This window comes from Camelus bactrianus, chromosome 8 (genome assembly GCF_048773025.1).
Source record: "Camelus bactrianus isolate YW-2024 breed Bactrian camel chromosome 8, ASM4877302v1, whole genome shotgun sequence".
In the NCBI taxonomy this organism is placed as follows: Eukaryota; Metazoa; Chordata; class Mammalia; order Artiodactyla; family Camelidae; genus Camelus; species Camelus bactrianus.
The window spans coordinates 42612243-42633351 of NC_133546.1; the positions used below are offsets into that span (position 1 = coordinate 42612243).

General features: G+C 36.9%; 1 protein-coding gene across 2 annotated transcripts in view; it reads left to right on the top strand.

Annotated features, from left to right (window-relative positions):
* Nucleotides 1-21109, top strand: part of LAMA4 (laminin subunit alpha 4) — a 163811-nt gene that overhangs the window by 129844 nt on the left and 12858 nt on the right. For both annotated transcript variants that reach the window (XM_074368470.1, XM_045524527.2), the window contains 7 exons: nt 2129-2260; nt 3350-3492; nt 5065-5203; nt 5656-5793; nt 7453-7586; nt 8515-8679; nt 10623-10776. In XM_074368470.1, the coding sequence (XP_074224571.1) occupies nt 2129-2260; nt 3350-3492; nt 5065-5203; nt 5656-5793; nt 7453-7586; nt 8515-8679; nt 10623-10776 (1005 nt within the window). The remainder of the gene's footprint in view (nt 1-2128; nt 2261-3349; nt 3493-5064; nt 5204-5655; nt 5794-7452; nt 7587-8514; nt 8680-10622; nt 10777-21109) is intronic.

Sequence of the window (21109 nt, forward strand, 5' to 3'; positions counted from 1 at the left end):
CAGAAATTTAGCACTGACTTTTTAAACCATTTGCCCTAATCATTAAAAAAAGTTTGCTTGCTTAGTATTTAAACATATACATACATTTCTTTATCTATTAATGATACATGTATGCTATATATGAATATAATATTCAAAACTTAGAATAAAAGATAATTTCTATAAAGATAAAATATTGAATAAAAATAAATGCAATTTTAAAATAAAGATGGAATACAATAAAACTATTTTTATTTGTTAATGATACAAAAATTAATAGTAGTGTTAGTGAGAACAATGTAATTAAATATGCTTAAGTATTTTTTAAAGTCTCCTTAAACTCTTTATGATACGAAAGTCTTGTCCTGAGTCCAGTTTATTTTAATACTAAGCTTTATTGGCTATCATAACTGAACAAGATATCTCATACAAATAAAAATGTAGGAAGTGTATCATTGGCTATGTTTATTAAATCATGGCATGGTTATTCAGTCTCATTCACCAACTGGCAAACGTTGTCTTTGAAATTCAGTGGTATATTTTCATATTTCCTGATTTCAGTTCTTGCAAGCTAATTAGATATTGTATCATTTTGTAGACTTTAACAAGAGTTCAAGACATTGAAAATCTTCGTTTGAAAGATTTTTAAACAGGTTAGAAATTTCTTTCCAAAAATGTTTTAATAGTACAGGTATGGAGAGTCTTTGTGGGTAGTACAGTTACTTTGTTTTCATCAACAAATTTACTTAACAATAAAAAAAATTTCCATGTGAAAAAAAAAATTTCCAAACACATTTTTTAAAAACCATCTCTCTAGAATACAGCTTTCTTTGAAAAAAAAAAAGTTAATTTCTCATCCATTATTATAATGCCCTACCTTGAAATGACAGATCAAGTATTTTTTTTAGTACTTAGTAGGTTTCATACTACTGAAAGATATTTGTCATCACAAATGAAGGTTAATAAATTTAGAATAATTCATTTTATAAAGAAAATGTATAACCCTCTTTAAACGTGATGGCATTTTTAGTAATTTGCAGGAAATAATCTGCAAACATCTACATATCTCAAAATATTTTCTCATCACTGTATCTCAATAGAAAATCATTGTAAATATTCTGTTATTAAGCCATCTCACTTAGGCACACATAAACTGCAATAAACTGCATAGGCTAAACACAAAGAAGTGGGTAGGGGGCCATGGCCAGCCTTTCAAGTGTGGAACTTCGTTCTCAAAGCCTCATGTGCCATGTGAATCTGAATCTCGTGAAAATTCATCCAAAGGACAAAATGAAGGCCTAGAGTAGATCTATGTATTAAATATTAAAAGTTAGCTTCTTTCTCTGTTTTTGAGTTTTAAAATGAGTGTAAGTTGAGATATTTGCTTTCTATCCCCCCAGTGGATTGTGTTCCACATTCTCAGGAGTATAAAAACTTCATCCGAAATCACTTTTTGTGAAATGGGGATTTTACCATGATATCTTATTTTTCAAATCTCTTGAATTCTTGTATCTATGAACTATCTCCTGAAGCAAGCAAGACTGACAAGTAAATTACTTGAGTATTACAGAATTACTTTGGTTCTTAAACATCATGTGGTCCAAATGCATAATAATCCCATATTTATTTACGTAAATTCAGTGTTTCTAAATAATACAGAAGTAGCCTCCTTTTTCTTATATCCATATTTGCTGATAATTTTTAAAGATTCTTTTCAGGATACGTTGGAACTATTTTTAAATATTACCAATTTTGCTCTTAAAATGAAATGTAATCACCTATTGGCCTGTTACAACTTTCAAACATTGCCTAAAACAAGGCAGTTGACTATATATACTCTATAATACTGTTTTCAAAGATTTCAAAAAGGTCAATAAGGTAAGCTTAAAATTTCATAAATTCAGAAAGTAAATGAAAAATGATAGAAGATAGTTGTGTTAAGTTGTACATTAACACTTTGGTATTAAATTGAGACATAACTGCTGATTTGGATATAGTTGTGATTTTTATTTTTTAATAAAAATTCATGAGACTTCTTTAGTCTTCAATTTCAATAATAAAGAATACAATATTATTTCTCAAATTCAGCTAAAGCTGCTCTTTCATAATAGCAGACACTCACATCTTATAACTTTTTTCCTCTCCACAGAGTATGTTTTTCAGCCTGGAAATGCGCAATGGTTACCTACATGTGTTCTATGACTTTGGGTTTAGCAATGGCCCTGTGCACCTTGAGGACACAATGAAGAAAGCCCTAATTAATGATGCAAAATATCATGAGGTACCAATCATTGCAGTTTGCATGTTTTGTTTTGTTTGTACTTAAATCTACTGACCTAATCAGATGGTCAAATGAGATCAGTGAGAAAGTAATTAAACTGAACACCTTTATATATAAAAAGCAAGTGAAGGGCCCTCATCTACTCAACTCCAGGGTAACATTTTCTTTAAAAGAATGGATATTTTAATCACATTGACATTTCTATTAAAAGTCAATCAAAGATTACTTTTGATTACTTCATTGACCAAAAGTCTCCTGTTAGTACTCAATATCTTGATTACAATGGCACCTTCTATACATTTGTTGAAAATGCCAGAGTGTAGATATACAGGCATTTTTTTAACTTATTCATTGAGCCCCATTAAATGTAAAAAGATTAGATATAAGTAAAGAACTTCCCTTTAAACAGTTTATCCAGAGCTTAGAAAATATTAACACAGATTTCTTTATAAAGAGAACCCACAAAGAATGCTCTAAATTTAGTCTTGAAACAGATGTGTAGTATACTGATAATATATTTCATTTATTTTCATTAACAGCTACTTTAAATCTACAGTTTAATAAAGTGTATAAAAGGCATAATATCTTTTAAGTTGAACTGAAATGCAGAGAGTAGAAGGCTATATTTCTCTTTTCAGTTCAAAGTCCATAACCTACATGAGAATAGTTCACGATAATATTTTAACCATTTTTCTGACTAACATTTTCCCAGATTCATTAAACTTTCTTACTATGTCACCAAAAAAATGATATCTGGCAACATGTAGTCAAGAGTCCAGAAGGTACCTGTTTATGCTTTTTCACCCAAATCCCCTCAACAGGGCAAAATAAAACAGTTGGTCTCATAACAGAATTTTTCTTGGGCTAGCTCCATCTCCATATGGAAATCCTCCTCCTGCCAATGTGAACTTCTTGTTATAGAAGTAAGAGTTTCCATGTTTGTGAGTAAGAAAGGAAGATGTGTTCCCCATTTGATGAACAAACAAGCACAAGAACATGAATATAACCAGAATAATTAAAATAACAGCAATCTCCAAAAAGCTGATTGATAAACAGTGATCAAGGCTTACTATATATCATTTCTCCCAGATCTCAATCATTTACCACAATGATAAGAAAATGATTTTGGTAGTTGACAGACGACACGTAAAGAGCATGGATAATGAAAAGATGAAAATACCTTTTACAGACATATATATTGGAGGGGCTCCGCCAGAAATCTTACAATCCAGGTAAGCTGTTTTGTTGTTGTTAAGCTGCTTGTCCCTAATGAGGCACGGGGCTGAGTATTCTACACCCCGCAGAGGTGCAGTGAGTGTTGGAGCATCCCTACCTACTACTTCCAGGCACATGCACAGGAGCGCACACACACTAACATGCACCCTCGGGCCTTGTGCAGCCAGCCCTCGTGAACCCCTTAAATTAACATTTAGTAGATGTGATCTACAAATTTCTTTAATTATTGTATTACTCTCAGAATATGTCTAATGCAGAATTTCTCATTCACAAGAGGAAAGGTGGAGCATGTGTGTTGTGTAAAAACAAAGCAGCATTGTGTCCCTTTACTTTTGTTTCAGTCTTAATTTAGACTTATTTGAACTCTCAAATAGCATCTGAGGGTAAACAAAAATTTTAAGCCTATCCCAGGGGTTGTGGATTACGTATGATGAAAAATTCAATTCTCTGTTATTACAATCAATTCATAGCATCAGAGACCCTTAAAACTGAGAAACAACTTTAGGATATTCCAGTCCAGTCATTCTCAACCCTGGTTCTCATTAGAATAACCTAGAGAACTTCTGTAAACATCATTACCCATCACAATTCTCCAGAAATTCTAACTGCTCTGGGATAAGTCCTCAACTTTAAACTTCCTTTCTAAACTAAATATCTTCTTCAGTTCCTGCAACCACCCACATGGGATCTTTAACCATTATGATTGCTGTTATGTGCACCTCAGTCTGTCCATTAGCATGGTCATCCAGGTATGATCTTGTTGGAGCAGAATACAGTGGGACTGTTACCCCTGTACAGTTTGGCTAGTGTTCATCTAAAACACTTTGAACTCATAATTTTCTCAAAATTAACTTCATGTTCATTCAATATCCAGCAATGTGTTCTTGGGCACTTTCTATACTAGGCATAATGATACGTACTAGGATTATAGTTTTGAACAAAATGCCATCCTTGATCTTAAAAATGAAAGGATTTCTCACTTTCCTATTGGACTAAAGGCCCTACATTCACTAAAACCTTCTCTAGCCTTGATTGATTACAGTGTGTTGCAAATGAAGACAAGAAAATGAGTTCATGACCCAAGTGGATTAGTGGAAGACTGAAGACCTGTGTTCAAATCTTAACTTACCATTTGTGACATAAAAAATTTTAATATTTCTTAGTTTCATTTTATAGGTTAAACCATGTGAAATTGCCAAGAGTTGACCATTTTTGACCCATAAATATGTCAAATCCTATGGTTCAACATGTTAATCATCTATAAAATGAAAATAATAGCATCACCATCTATCTCACTGAATTGTTATAAAGATAAAATGAGTTAATGTCAGTTAAAGGATCTTGAACACTATAAAGAAGTAAATAACTTGGCTTCATGCAGAAAAAAGCTGTTCTATATGCAATGACTAGACATTACTGTGCTTACAAAAGAAAGCATGAGAATAGGAATAATAATAAAGCTTTAAAAATTACTGTAAGTAAAATCAAAATTTATATCCTACACATACATGCTAAACATCACCACCATCATCATGGATATATCAGCGAAGACTAATTTTCTCTTCCAGGACCCTAAGAGCACACCTTCCCCTAGATATCAACTTCAGAGGATGCATGAAGGGTTTCCAGTTCCAAAAGAAAGATTTCAATTTATTAGAGCAGACAGAAACCCTGGGAGTTGGTTATGGATGCCCTGAAGACTCACTTGTAAGTATGCAATCAAAAGCTTTTTTATAAATAGACACAAAACATCACTCTCAAAAGCTGAAGAAGCGCTTTTCTCTGTGATCCTGTGTACACTTCAGTCTCCTTCTTGCCACCAGCAGAAAGAAGAATCATTAAGCTAAAAAGGCTTGTGGAGTTCCTCTGTGACTTGTCTAGTTGCTTTAGTTTTCGATGGTGGGGGCTTCCAAAGCCCAGAGAGGCTGCGTGAGCATCTTCACTCAGTCAGGGTGGAGGAAGTAGGGAAGTTGAAACCCCATTTGCTAGAGGTACACAGAAGGAAAGCTAACATGCCGTAATTCCAGTATATACCAGAAGTTAAAACATAACTATTAATATAGGAACTAGCAGATAGGGACTTTGTTATGCAAGAAATAGACATTTTAAGCATTGATAGTTATCACCAACACTGTGTTCACACTTTTTTTGGCACACAGATATCTCGCAGAGCATATTTCAATGGACAGAGCTTCATTGCTTCAATTCAGAAAATATCTTTCTTTGATGGCTTTGAAGGAGGTTTTAATTTCCGAACATTACAGCCAAATGGGTTACTATTCTATTATGCTGCAGGGGTAAGTATTTATTTTCCCCTATAGAAACTACTTTGTAGTAATCGTTTTGTCTATTAAAAATACTCTTAAGCATGTTAAAAGTGATTTTCTATTCAGATTAATTTTGACTCACATGTACACACATGGAATGTTTCATTTCAGACACTTTATAAAATATTACATATATATATAGTATATAAGAAGTTTTTAATCTGAGATTCATAAGCCCACCCATCATGGGTTCATGAAGATAATTTAGTGGGTATATGACCTAGGTGGAAAAAATTACATCTTTATTTTCTCTAACTAAAATTAAGCATTTTCTTCAATTGTGAATGTTGACAACAAACCATAGTAATATTAGCTGTACCTGTGGCTTTGTCATTAATAGAAATCACAGGTATTTTTCATTTCACATTACAGTTGTCACAGATGTCTCAAAATACCATTTTTGCTCATTCCTAAATTACAGTAGTTATGAGATCTGCTACTGGATTTTATTACTTAGTGCCTTCATGAAGAAGTACATGTATAACTGTATCACATATTTATCATTTCAATATTTTGAAACTATATTTCAGTGTGACTGGTTTCCTTTGTATTCCTACATATTTTGCTTAATGCATTTTAAAACATTTTATGAAAGGGCCCATATGTATCACCAAATTGCCAAAAGAGTACATGGCACAAAAATGTTAAGAACCTGTGTATATACACAAACATGTGTGATTCAATTTATGAAATAGTTCTTGAATTTGCTGTAGAAAACTTTAGCTTAGCTTATAAAGATATACTATGTCAAGAATAAAATAAGATTTATAGAAGTTTGGTGACCAACTGATTTATCAGTTAAGATCCAACTGATTTATCTCTGGAAAGGTCATCACCAATATATACACTGATGGACCAGGTCATAATATAATTTATAAAAGCAGCTTTTATTTTCCCTACTTATTACCTTGTGTCTGTCACTTTTATGTCCAATTTAAATCAGTAGCATCTGTGAGAATGTACCCAAAGCATTTGCATTTTGTAGGACCTCTGCCACCAAACCTGCCTCAGATGACCATGGTTAGCTAAATAACACTTTTGGTCCACAAAAAGTAGTTATGTTGAGGGCTAACTGAAGAGGTTGGTGTCCACGTAAGGGAGGAGAAGCAAGATTATCATTTTGCCAATATTTTCAAACAAGCAATAAGCAAATTCAGAAAAAGAGATGTTAACCTTTGCTGTTTTTTAATTTCTCTTCTGCCTCTGTGGATGAAAAGTGACTCATTTTAAAAGCCATAGTAGCAAGTTAACCTTTACCTAGGCATCTAGTTACATCAGGAGATTCAAATACTGCCTTTTCAAAAGTGAGACTGATGACAGAGTAGAAATGCCTGAGTTAGGAAAGTAACTGGCACTGGGATAATATCTCTCAGCATGACAAAATCACCAGAAGTTTTTAGTTCAAAATACAGGATATTCCTCTTTCTATTGAAATGTATCTAATTTTATAGGCAATACCAATACAAGCAATAGAGTATTTTGTTGTTATTGTTTATAGAAATTATTTTACAAGCAAACTTCCTACACCCTGGAAATTCCTTGAAGCCATCCCATTAAGTGAATGTTGAAAATGTGTCCATCTTTTGGATCCCTGACCTCCCTACTTAAAAACCTGTGTTTGCATTTCAGACAGACGTGTTCTCCATTTCACTGGCTAATGGCACCGTGATCATGGATGTAAAGGGAATCAAGGTGCAGTCGGCAGATAAGCAGTACAATGACGGGCTGTCCCACTTCATCATTACCTCTGTGTCCCCGGCCAGGTACAGCTCCTCACTTTATGCTCTTTCCACCGGATGGCTTTATCCGTAGAGTGAGATTCCATCAAATGACCATGATGAATAATAGACTACCCTGTAACTTTTCAAGTGTTTAAAAAAAAATGGTAGAAGGACAACTTACCTTCTTTAAAAAAAAAATGCTATTAATTTTTAAGACATACCAGATAAATCACTATATATTACTTAACATGAATGTAAAGTTTTTTCCAATCAACCCATAGGCTGTAATCTCCTTGATGGAAGTACCTACACATAGCACTTACCGAATGGAGTGTGGTGTTTTGTGCATAGAAGGAGCTCAGCCAATATTGGTTTCATTAGATTTTAATTAAACAGTTAAGAACGCTACATTTATGGCCACATTTTAAAAGCTCTGATTTTATCTTTAAAATATATAATACTGAATTTCTTTTTTATAAAAAGAACATTATTTTGGAAAAAGAAATTTCTGTTGTTGACTGCTGGCTATTGTATGTCCAGTTCTGTGGAACCCTGCCATTAAAAGAAAAAGAAAACATTAATAGGTCTTTTCTAGATTCCATTTCCAATCAAATCAAAACTATTCAATATGCTTTACAATGAAAATAGTTTCCCACAAATGTGATTAAATGATTACCATGTTTTAAGTTCTGATCTTTTCACACCCCAAAAAAAATATTGCTGATGACTAGTTGTCAGAACTTCTTGTTTCTATGGGTTTAAATTCCAGTCATGGTTTGGAGAGTCTTTTCTGCATATAGAAATATTCACCATTTTATCCCCGGCCTCACGAAGAGTCTGGCAACTCGTTATCTTGTCATTAACCAAATGTTCCATTTCAATTCCATGAGAAATCTTGCAACCTGAAATGGAACTCATAGTGAAATGTCATTAGCTGTGTAGTGTGTAAAAGATGCTTTTTCCTTTATAGATATGAATTGATAGTAGATAAAAGCAGACTTGGGAGTAAGAACCCTACCAAAGGGAAAGTGGAACAGACACAGGCGGGTGAAAAGAAGTTCTACTTTGGTGGCTCACCCATCACTCCCCAGTATGCTAATTTCACCGGCTGTATAAGTAATGCCTACTTTACCAGGTATAATATTTTTATTATTCATAAATCTGCATGATTGATAAAGATCAAGTCAGTAACGAAAATGTTTACCTAATTAAAACTGCAAACTATGAAATTTAGCAGAGGCATTGGAGGGTAGTAATTGAAAGCTTGCGTGTGCTTGAAAAAACTGACACCCTTGGGTTTGTGTGTAGATTTTTTGCCTTTTAATTTCTGTATGACGTTGGCTAAGCAAGCCTTCGTTTCTTCACCTGCAAAATGCAGATAAAAATGAGGCCTGCATTGTAGACTTGTTATGAGGATTAAACTGAGATAATATGCATAAAGCACCTGGCATACAGCAAGCTATAAATATTAAATGCAATATTTCTGTACTTATTATCAATGGTATAGTACAGAGCAACATACCCAAATCATTTTTAGAGGTTTAAGAAAGTCTTTTTAATTTAATGCATGACTTTATTTTTTCATTATTTTTCTTTTATTGAAATTCAGTTGATGTACAATATTATGTTAGTTTCAGGTGTACTATGTAGTGATTTGACATTTGCATATATTGTGAAATGTTCACCAAGATAAGTCTAGTAACCATCTGTCCCCATACAAAGTTAATAAAATATTATCAACTATATTCCTTATGCTGTGTATTATACACCCGTGGCTTATTTATTTTATAACCGGAGGTTTTACCTCTTAATTCCTTTCACCAATTTCACATCCATCCTCTCTCCTTTGGCAGCCACCCACTTGTTCTCTGTATCCATGAGTCTATTTTCATTTTGTTTGTTTTGTTTTTTAGATTTCACGTATGATATTTGTCTTTCTCTGTCTGACTCATTTCATTTAGCATAATACCCTCTAGATCCATATCACAAATGGCAAGATTTCATTTTTTATGGCTGAGTAATATTCTGTTTTATAAGTATATATAAACACTACATCTTTACCCATTCATCTATAGATCAGTACTTAGGTTGCTTCCATATCTTGGCAATTGTAAACAGTGCTACAGTGAACATGGTGGGGTACCATATACCTTTTTGAATTAGTGTTTTTTTTTCTTCAGGTAAACACCCAGGAGTAGAAGTCATATGGCAATTCTGTTTTCAATTTTTTGAGGAACCTCCATACTGTTTTCCGTAGTGTCTGCACCAATTTGCATTCCCACCAACAATGCACAAGGGTTCCCTTTTCTTCATATACTCACCAACACTTTTTATTTGTTGTCTTTTTGATGATAGCCATTCTGACATTTGTGGTATCTTTTTGTAGTTTTTTGTTTATTTGCTTTTTAAATGAAGGTATTGAGGATTGAACCCAGGACCTCGTGCATGCTAATTAAGCATGTGCTCTAACAGTGAGCTATACCAACCCCCCAACTTTGTTGTTTTGATTTGCATTTCCCTGATGATTAGTGATGTTAAGCATCTTTTCATGTGCCTTTTGGCCATCTGTATGTTTTCACTGGAAAAATGTCTATGTAGGTCCTCTGCCCATGTTTTAATAGGATTTTATCATGTTGAATTGTATGAGTTCTTTATATACTGTGGACATTAATCTCCTATTGGATAGATTGCTTAAAAATATCTTCCCTCATTCAGTAGGCTGCCTTTTTGTTTTCTCCTTAACAAAGACAGTGAGGGCCTCCTGAGTACAAGAACAAGCAAGACAGGAATTGAATACAGATTAAGTAACACGGAGGAGGTTCTAATCATCCAGAGAGTAGTGAGGGCAAACGTGTTCATCTGTCAGAATGTGCTGGTGCCAGGCACAGAGTTATCGGTTAATTGGTTAAATGATTATTTAAAGGGTTATGATTAAGACAGTGGTTGATGGATAAAGGCCCATCACACCCACACACACACAAAATTTAAATGCTTAAGTTCTTTGACTTACATAGTTTTCATCATGTAATTCTCGAACAATATTTTTTAAGGTTTTTCTTTCCTCTGTTACAAACACAGGTTGGACAGAGATGTGGAGGTTGAAGATTTCCAGCGGTATTCTGAAAAGGTCCACACTTCTCTGTATGAATGTCCCATTGAGTCTTCACCATTGTTTCTCCTTCACAAAAAAGGAAGAAATTCCTCAAAACCTAAAACAAGTCAGAATAGAAAGGTAAAACATAATGCTGTGACAACTTCTTAATTGCCCTTGTATTCCACGCACACAATGACACCGATGCTTTATAGAATTTACTCTCTTTTGCAACTTGTGTACATATAAAATATAGGATTCCTGAAGTATCAGATATTGCAGTTTACCAGATTTGTTGCATCAGTTCCTGTTCCCAAAGAAACAATTTGAATCAGCTTTTACCGATACTTCCAACTACTTTCCATTACAGTTGTTAAAATTGCTCTCTACTTAACAATTTGCATATATAACATACATTGTTTACCACAGTAATTCTCTAGTATCATTTGTTTTCATGTAACAATCTCAGGTTTCTGTCACAATAATGGAAATTATTAGTTTCTGATCTCGCCTCATTTTCCCCTCCTTCATTTTAACCGCTCAATTGCACAGTTGATCTGTGGCATCAACTAGAGCCACTTATCATCAAAATCTTTTTTTTTACATTTTTTTATTGAGTAATAGTTATTTTACAATGTTGTGTCAAATTCCAGTGAAGAGCACAACTTTTTCAGTTATACATGAACATACATATATTCATTGTCACATTTATTTCTCTGTGAGCTACCACAAGATCTTGTATATTTTTCCCTGTGCCGTACAGTATAATCTTGTTTATCTATTCTGCATTTTAAAATCCCAGTCTGTCCCTTCCCACCCCCTACCCCCTTGGCAACCACAAGTTTGTATTCTATGTCTATGAATCTGTTTCTGTTTTGTATTTATGTTTTGTTTGTTTTGGTTTTTTATTTTAGATTCCACATATAAGCGATCTCATATGGTATTTTTCTTTCTCTTTCTGGCTTACTTCACTTAGAATGACATTCTCCAGGAACATCCATGTTGCTGCAAATGGCATTATGTTGTCGATTTTTGTGGCTGAATAGTATTCCATTGTATAAATATACCACCTCTTCTTTATCCAGTCATCTGTTGATGGACATTTAGGCTGTATCCATGTCTTGACTATTGTAAATAGTGCTGCTATGAACATTGGGGTGCAGGTGTCATTTTGAAGTAGGGTTCCTTCTGGATATATGCCCAGGAGCGGGATTCCTGGGTCCTATGGTAAGTCTATTCCTAGTCTTTTGAGGAATCTCCATACTGTTTTCCACAGTGGCTTTCCTTGCTTCCGTCTCCCACTTTTAATGATTTAGATGTCTTCTTTTACAATTTTGTGTTTATTCCTTTTGTAAGTCATGGCAGTTATCTCCTTTCCAGTTATGAGTTTCTCATTTTTGTAGCATCCTGCTTCTTTTCTATTTAGAGCAGACCTGTCAATATTTCTTTTAGCATGGGTTTAGTGTTGCTAAACTCTTTTAGTTTTTCCTTGTCTGTGAAGTTCTTTATCTCTCCTTCTATTTTAAAGGATAGCCTTGCTGGATAGAGTATCCTAGGCTGCATCTTTTTTTCATTCAGGACTTTGAATATATCTTGCCACTCCCTTCTGGCCTGTAGTGTTTGTGTAGAGAAATCAGCTGAGAGCCTTATGGGGGTTCCCTTGTAACTCACTCTTTGTTTTTCTCTTGCTGCCTTTAGGATCATTTCTTTATCCTTGACTCTGGCCATCTTGATTATGATATTTCTTGGTGTGGGTCTGTTTGGGATCTTCCTGTTTGGGACACTCTGAGCCTCCTGTACTTGGATATCTGATTCCTTTACATTTGGGAAGTTTTCAGTCATGATTTCTTTCAATACCTTTTCAATCCCCTTTGTTCTTTCTTCCCCTTCTGGAACCCCTATTATGTGTAGATTGGCACGCTTTATATTATCCCATAGGTCCCTTATATTGTTTTCATTGTTTTTTATTTGTTTTTCTCTCAGCTGTTCTGATTGGGTGCTTTCTGTTGTCCTGTCTTTTAGGTCACTTATTCGTTCCTCTGCATTATCTAGCCTGCTTTGTACAGTCTTTAGGTCAGCTCTCATCTCAGCAAATGAGTTTACTAATTCTACGTGGTTCTTTATAGCTTCTGTTTCATTTTTGACATATTTTATATCTCTAAACACTATTTCTTTTAGTTCCTTCAGTACTTTGATCACTCCTTTTTTGAAATCTTGATCTAGCCATCAATGTCTATTTCCTTGATCGTGCTTTCAGAGGATTTCTCTTGATCTTTTAATTGGGAGTGGTTCCTCTGCTTCTTCATATTGCTCATATCTTTCTGGCATTGTGGCTTAAGGAGTATCAGTTATCTAGTTCTCCTGGAGACGGATGCTCTTAACTATTTTATCGAGAGGTCTTTGTGTCTTCGCCCTGTTTCGTGAACTCAGCTTGCTGTTTCCAGAGGCCCTCTGTTGGCGCCCTCCTCTGTGCTGCTGTCAGCTAGCAGATCGCGCCCCCTCCTAACACTGGGTCAGGAGCTGAGCTCTTACCTGGTGGGCAGGCGGGTCACTCCCCATCCCGATGCCGCAGTCAGATGCTGCACTTGGGGGGAGGTAGGTGGGCGGATCGCACCCTCTCCCAGCACTGAGGTCAGGTGCTGCATTCCTGCCAGGAAGGGGGGTGGCCGCCTACCCTCTCCCAGTGCCAGTTGCTCCACTGCTCTGTGCAGCTGCCTGCTGTGCCTCAGGTCAGCGCTCCGAAGGTGGGCTAGGGGAAGACCACAGAATGGCCCCTCCCCTGCTCTGTCCCAAATCTCAGCTCCTTGTTTGTCTTGGCGGCGCAAGTTCTCTAAGGTGCCAGGGAAGAAAGATCCTATCTGCCTCGGGCTGTAAACAAGTTTCAGTCCTGCCCAGGAGGTTGTGGAGCCCCCGGGTGTGGACTCAGGCCTCAGCCCCACCCCGCCTGGGCGCTGTGCACAGGAGGAGATGACAGCTGTGGCTGAGCCCCACCTCTCTTCTCACGAGATGCGCCAGTAATGGCGGCACAGGTCTGAGTTAGACAAAGGCGACGGCGCCCATCGCCCCAGGGCACACCAGCTGTGTTGCTCTGCTTTTTTTTGCAATTTATGGGGGACTGAGGTCATTCTGCTCTGTATCCCCTCCAAGCCACGGCACGCAGTCCCCTGCAGTCCCCGGGGCTGCCTCAGTGCAGCCGCCCCAGTCCTCTGCCCGGCTTGGGCAGCCTGTCCCGGCCCCCAGCTGTCAGCTCATATCTCAGGCTGGGTGTCGCAGAGACCCTTTGTGCCCTTTTAACTCAGTTCTGTCGGTCAAGGGGTGCTTGGGGTAGATCTGAGCCTTGGAGGCTCCCCTTCCGTCCTGCTGGCCTCTCCATTGGAGGAGGAGGATCCAACGAACGAGTGCCAGTCCTCCTTTGCCGCTCCCTCCCTGCGGGATCAATCTCACACTACTTTGCTTTTTCTTCTTTCTCTTTTCCTTTTCTCCTACTAGATTTTTGGCGTCTTTGTCTTTTGAAGAGGGCAATGTTCTGTCGGAGTTCTGCAGGTACTCTGGTTGGCTGACTAGGTCCGTAGATGTGAGTTTTGGTGTATTTGTGGGACAGAGTGAGCTACAAGCGTCCTTCTACTCTGCCATCTTGCTTCTCTTCCCCAAAATCTTGAGTCAAGTTGCATTCACTGACGACTATTCTTTCTCATTCATTTACTCTTAGCATGTATAGTATTTGCCTTCATTACAAATGAAAGTCTTAATTCCTTCTCATTCTTTCAGTCTAACCGTCCCTACTCCTTCCTGGTCCAATGTTAACAATGCACTCAGATACCAGTACTCCCATCCTGATCCAAGCCATCATCATTTCCCAATAATCTGAATTACTGTAATAGCCTCTTAACAGGCCTCCCGGCTTCTACCTTGTTCACCAAAAGTATATTCTTAGCACAACAACCAGATCCTTATAAATATCCCATATCATGTTACTCCTCTACTCAAAGTGGTCCCCCACTGCACTCAGAGTAAATACTGAAGTCACTACAATGTCATTAAAAGCCCTATATATTCCAGGCCTCTTTCCCTCACTCGCTCTTCTCCTCCCACTGGTCTCCTGGCTGGTTCTAAAGCAGGCCACATGCACTCCTGCCTTAAGATCCTCACTTGAGCTTTCCTTTTACCTGGACCACTCTTCCCCAAATGTCTGCATGGACAACTCCTCCTGCATCGTAGTTAATGGCGCACATTCTCAGGATGGGTGATAAAAGAGGTAGAGGTAGGCTGCTATGACAGCAGAGCTAACCGGTGTACAGGGAAATTGAAAATAGGACTTGTATTCATTGCCCAACTCTTACCTGCTCATTGAGGCTGACCTTAACCCCGATTTTATTTAATTTATTTTTTTAATTGAAGTATAGTTGCTGTACAATGCTATATGTTACAGATGTACAATATAATGATTCACAAATTTTAAAGGTTATACTTCCTTTTTAGTTATTATAAAATATTGGCTATAGTCCCCATTTATACTCCCTTTTTAGTTATTATAAAATACTAGCTACAGTCCCTGTGTTGTACAATAATACATCTTTAAGCCTATTTTACACCCAATAGTTGTACCTCCCATTCCCCAATCCCTATCTTGCCCCTTCCCTTTTCCATCTCCCCATTGGTAACCACCAGTTTGTTCTCTATATCTAAGTCTGCTTTTTTTGTTATATTCACTAATCTGTTGTATTTCTTAGATTCCACATATAAGTGATATTATTCAGTATTTGTCTTTCTTTGTCTGACTTAGCATAATGCCCTCCAAGTCCATCCATGTTGCTGCAAATGGCAAACTGTCATTCTTTTTTATGGCTGTGTAGTATTCCAGTGTGTGTGTGTGTGTGTGTGTGTGTGTGTGTGTGTGTGTGTGTACACCACACCTTCTTTATCCATTCATCTGTTGATGAACACTTAGGTTGCTTCCATAACTTGGCTATTGTAAATAATTCTGCTATGAATATTGAGATGCATGTACCTTCCCCAATTAGTGTTTTTGGGTTTTTTGGATATATACCCAGGAGTGGACTTACTGGGTCATATGGTAGTTCTATTTTTAGTTTTTTGAGAAACCTCTGTACTATTTTCCACAGTAGCTATACCAATTTACATTCCCACCCAAGGTGTACAAGAGTTCCCTCTTCTCCATATCCTTGCCAGTATTTGTTGTTTGTGTTCTTTTTGATGACAGCCATTCTGACAGGTGTGAGGTGATATCTCATTGTCATTTTGATTTGCATTTCCCTGATGATTAGAGAGATTGAGCATCTTTTCATATGCCTATTGGCCATCTGCATATCCTCTTTGGAAAGATGTCTGTTCAGTTCCTCTGCCCATTTTTTAATCAGGTTGGTTTTTTTTTTTTTTTTTTTTTGATGTTAAACCGTATGAGCTGTTTATGTATCTTAGCTCCTATTTTATACCCCAGACCACCTCCTGCCTTCCACCAGTACTACCAACCTCCTTTACCTTTTCCTAGCTGTTCTTTTTTCCATAGCACTTATCACGTTTAAATATATAGACTTTATTTATTATGGGTATTATTTATTGTCTGTTTCCTCTGCTAGAATGCAAGCTTCTTTGTTTTGTTCATTGATGTATTCTAAGAGTTTAGAACAATGTATATAATAGGTATGCAGTAAATATTTAGCTCTCTGCATCATAGGGTTGTTATAAGGATTAAATGAGTTGATGAATGAAATGCTCTTAGCACAGTGCTTGGCATAGAATATTCACTGTTAAATCTTTATAAAGCCTTGTGAGTATTTCTGGAGGATTGATTCTTAAAAGTGGAATTGCTTGGCTTAGTGAATATATATTTTCAATATTAAAGCAATACTAATTTACACTCTCACAAACAGCATTTGAAAGACTCTATTGGAGGAGGGTATAGCTCAGTGGCAGAGTGCATGCCTAGCAGGCACGAGGTCCTAGGTTCAATCCCTAGTACCTCTATTAAAGGTAGATAAATACAAACCTAATTACCTCCCCCCAAAATTTAAAAAAAAAAATGATAAAAATTTTTTTAAAAAGAAAAAATCAGTTGTCCCTCACAGTTGCTAACACTGGATATGGCCAAATTTTTATGATTTAGCCAATCTAATGGACAAATATAGCATCTCACTGTGATTTTAATTTGCATTTCCCTGAATGCTAGTGAAGCTGAGAATCTTTTCAAGGGAAGATCTGATTTCCTTCCAAGGCAGGCTTCTGAACCATCAGCAAGAGGGCAGCATCCCCACTAGCTCCTCACTTTTGATCATTCTCACTGACCATTCTTTCTTGAATACTTCCCTGTTTATTTCAGCTTATGTGGACCACTTTTTAGAATCTCCATGAAGCTTCTTTGTTCACACATAATTTGTTTACCAATGTTAATAAAATAATTTTGTTCATGTGTAACCAAAACTCAGTAGTTTCTCAGGATCCCTTCCTAAGTTTCACATGGAAGACTTTTTAAAACCATTCAGGCAGAGAGATAATTTCATTGATTTTTATGAAGGATTTTGCTAGAGGATACTATGAAGGATTTTTCAGAGTAGACTGAAATTCTGATGGAATCTTACTGTCACCTTCATTTATTCATGGTAAAATTTATACTTGAGTGCTGATCAGTGGATCATAGGCAGCAGGTTAACATCTTAGGCTCATAATGAAAATCAACCTTCTAAAGCAAATACAGTTTATCCATTTAAATGAATACAGATTTCTATATGAATCTATCAAGTGTAGTTTCCTAACAGACATTCACAGTCTCAGGGTTACAATCAACAGCCCCTGGAACTGTTAGCACAAACTAAAAAATTTTAGAAAACCTCTTAGCCTTTTTGGTAAAAAGGCTTAGAAATGCAACTTTGTAATAAGAAGATACAGAATCACTATAGATTTCACTTACATATTTTGGTAATTAGAATGTCAGTGTTTGCTAATCTCTTGTATTTACTCATGTCTCAATAGCTTCTTAAATAGCTACAAAGAAAAACTTCTGACCTTTAGTTTAAATTTTTATCAATGCTGAATTATAGCAATTTGAACTTATAATAATTTATTTTTACAGTAGCATTTATTATAATTCATTTAACCATTAATAGTCTTTCAGTTGTTTCCAGTTTTCTCCCTTTTATGGGTGAAAATCATTATACATTAATATTTGATCATATTGCTGATTCATCTTTAGGATATAGTCCTAGAGGATCAAAGCAAATTACTTTCCAAAAAGGTAGCATCAAGTGATATTCTCCCATGAGTATATAAGAATACCTGTCTTACCACCTATGTTCCAACCTGAAAATTTTTCATAATTTTTATGTTTATGAATTTATTTGGGAAAGTAGTTTCTTATTTGGTATTTAATGTGATAATGAACATTTGATACATTGTAACAGACACCATTCTAGAGTATCTAGCCAATCACTCCCTTCTCTGAGAACTGATTCCTTGCCCACCAGGCAGGCCTCATATTTTAGGTATGTGACCTCATCTGCCTGGATATAGATGATTGGACCAGGGCAAATGATGTGAACTAAGCCGGACTTTCAAGTTCTCTTCCTTGGATACTTAGAACCCAGAGTCTAAGCCAGTCCTTGAATAGGAAACATGTAAACCTAAGAGCTCTATGTTAATCATGCACAGAGAAAGAAAGCTGTTTCATAGAAAGAGAAAAAAGGCAGAAAGCTGTTCTGCAGAGAAAAGAATGAAAGCAAACACTCTTTGAAAAACAAAGCTAAGATACCAGAAACATCCAGAAAAGGAGTCCCTTGATTCTTCCCAGCCTTCCAATTTCTGATTCTTGCCCCTGGTAGGACCTCACTGTATTATCTTCTCTTGGATTGTGGAAGATACTCCTGTATCCTTATAACATATAACACATTACCCTCTTTGTCTTTAGTAGCTCAGTCTGGCTGTAATCTGAAACAAAAGAACCTTGCTAAATTGAAATTGGTACCACCAGTTGGTTTGCAACTAACAGACCCTCAGAGAAAAAAAAAATTACAGTGGTAAAATCAAAGTCTAGTGGGGTTCAGTGGGAATCCCCACACACATACCCATTTTAGTATAGTAAACTGAGTCTCTGTGTTATATGGTAGCAAAGTAATTGATTAAATTATAACTTTTCATTCTTGTTGTCATTCAGAGCATATATTCACAGAGGATTTAGAGTATTTGGTTGCCATATGTAAATTTTATTAATTTTTGCAGCAGACAAGAGACAGGTCCTAGTCCGTATATTCCCACATTGAAGCAGAGAAAGGCAGGGCTGGTAAATTGAGACTCGTGGTCCAACAAGCCATACTTTGCTGAGCCCCTGTAGTCTAACTCACTGTTGCTCTCCTCTCACAGCTAAATGGATGCACTAGTTGAGAAAAAGTGAGAGCCTCTCCATAGGAATGGAGAGAATGAGGAACAGCCAGAGTTGGGGAAAGTCCCCTAACCCCACCAATCTCTCACCCCCACCCTCCAGGCCACATGCAAAGCATTTCCAGCTTTGTCCCTCAATGAGACAAAGGTGATCACATCTCCCGTTATAAGGCCTGTTACTCCACTAACGTTGGAATACAGTGTGGAGTCAGCGGAAATTTCCTAAGATATGTTAAAGGAAAAGAGTCTCCCCAAATCCCCACTCCAACCCATTCTGCCCATCCATAAAGCTATGGCCATTATTTATAGGTGAGAGCCTGGGCCAAAAACACATTGGTGACTGGGTGTATTTCTTCCATTCAGGAGAGAAACCTTACTTCTGTAGCAACGAATCAGGTTCTAGTCCTGACAGCTATGTGAGGAAGGGAAGAAGCGATGGTAGAACCAGGTGGACTTTTGTTTAGAATGAGTGAGTCTCTGCGCACCACTTCACTTTCTCCAATCTAACCACCAGTGAGAGAGTCTCCACTGCCAGAACCCGACTGTGGGAGCCGCTGCCCTGAGAGCAGAGCCCTGGCAGAGCTGGTCTGCCCTCTGCCCACTGTACTTGGATTTGGAGGGTAATTCTTGTATTTGCCTGGAACACTGATTTTTATGGAGGTCTTATCTTTTGCCCGTATGAGATTAAAGTTTATTATCAATCTGTATTATTATCTTCTGGAAATTCCACACTGCTTTGTTCTGCTAGTAAAAACCCTCCTAGATTTTCAGGACTACTGTGGATTTATTTTTATGTGTATAGTTCTTCGGACACTTCAGTGAGAATTAGGGAAGGAGAAAATTAAGTATGTGTGTTCATTCAATAATCCTGAACAAGAAATTGTCCTTTCCCCTCTAATTCTGTATCTCATCCTGACTCCTGCTGTGTTCTCCAGCTCTCCCTACCTCCAAATATTTCCTCTCTCTCTGCCCTAGCATTGTGGCAAGCTTTCTTCCTAAGTGGGTCAGAGCAGGGCACTCCCTGCTTTTCAAAATTGTATGGCTCCTCATCACCTAAAAAATAAACCCCATCCTCTACCAAATCATCTAAGGTCCTTTCTGTCTGGCAACAACCTGTCTTCCAGTTTGCTGTGCAGAAACCTACTCCTCCAAATCAGTTTTCAGTTTCTTAAAAAACAAGAATCATTTCTCACTCAACTTTCTATTCCCCACCACACATTGCCCATAGAAGGCACGCAGAAACACTGATTTCTTCCCCCTTCACTCCTACCTACTAAGTGCTCAATAAAATTTGCTTCAGTCAATGAGCAAATGACTGAATGCTCAGATTTACTTGCACTTACTTTCGCTTCAGAAATTGATTAAATAACCATTAAATATTAGTCTTTAGTTTCACAACTCTAAATTTTAAAATGAGTAATACAATTTTAAGAGCACAAGATAATTTTTAAAAATCCTTCTGTATCCTGTCACATAAAAGTTTGCTACAGATCTTATCACCAAAAATATTCTTAAATATTTTGAAGATGTTCCTAAGGGTGTGAACTTTTTATACGTCATGTGTAAATAATATGTATAGTAAAGTGATATTGTTGCCTATGGTATGAGGAACTTATTAGTTGATTGAGTCTCTGAAGGTTATTTTATTGCCAACTTTTTCATTTTTTACCATTGGTTAAGATGTGCATTTAATTTCAATGGCAGAGCACTTATCTCTAGAGCTTCAGTTCGACTCTGCTTTACTGTCACAGACTAGAATTTCGGGTTTGTTAACATCTTCTGTTGTTGTTTGTTGCTGCTGTTACTGCTGCAGCCACTGCTAATGTTTGCCAGTGGTGGTGTTAGCCGGTAGTGAGACCCCCAAATTAGGAGGCCCATCAAAATATGGGTCCTTGCCTACTGGCTGAAAAGAATTCACAGCTGAGGCAGAGGGACAGAGTGAAACTGCTTTTATTTCTCAAAAAAAGGAAAACGAAGGAAAGAAAGTGCTAGAACAGGAAGAAGGAAAGAAAATCACTCCAGAGAGGAAGAGGTGCCCGAGTGGCCAGTAGAGAAAACTCCTGCCCAGGTCTGGCCACGCGGACTT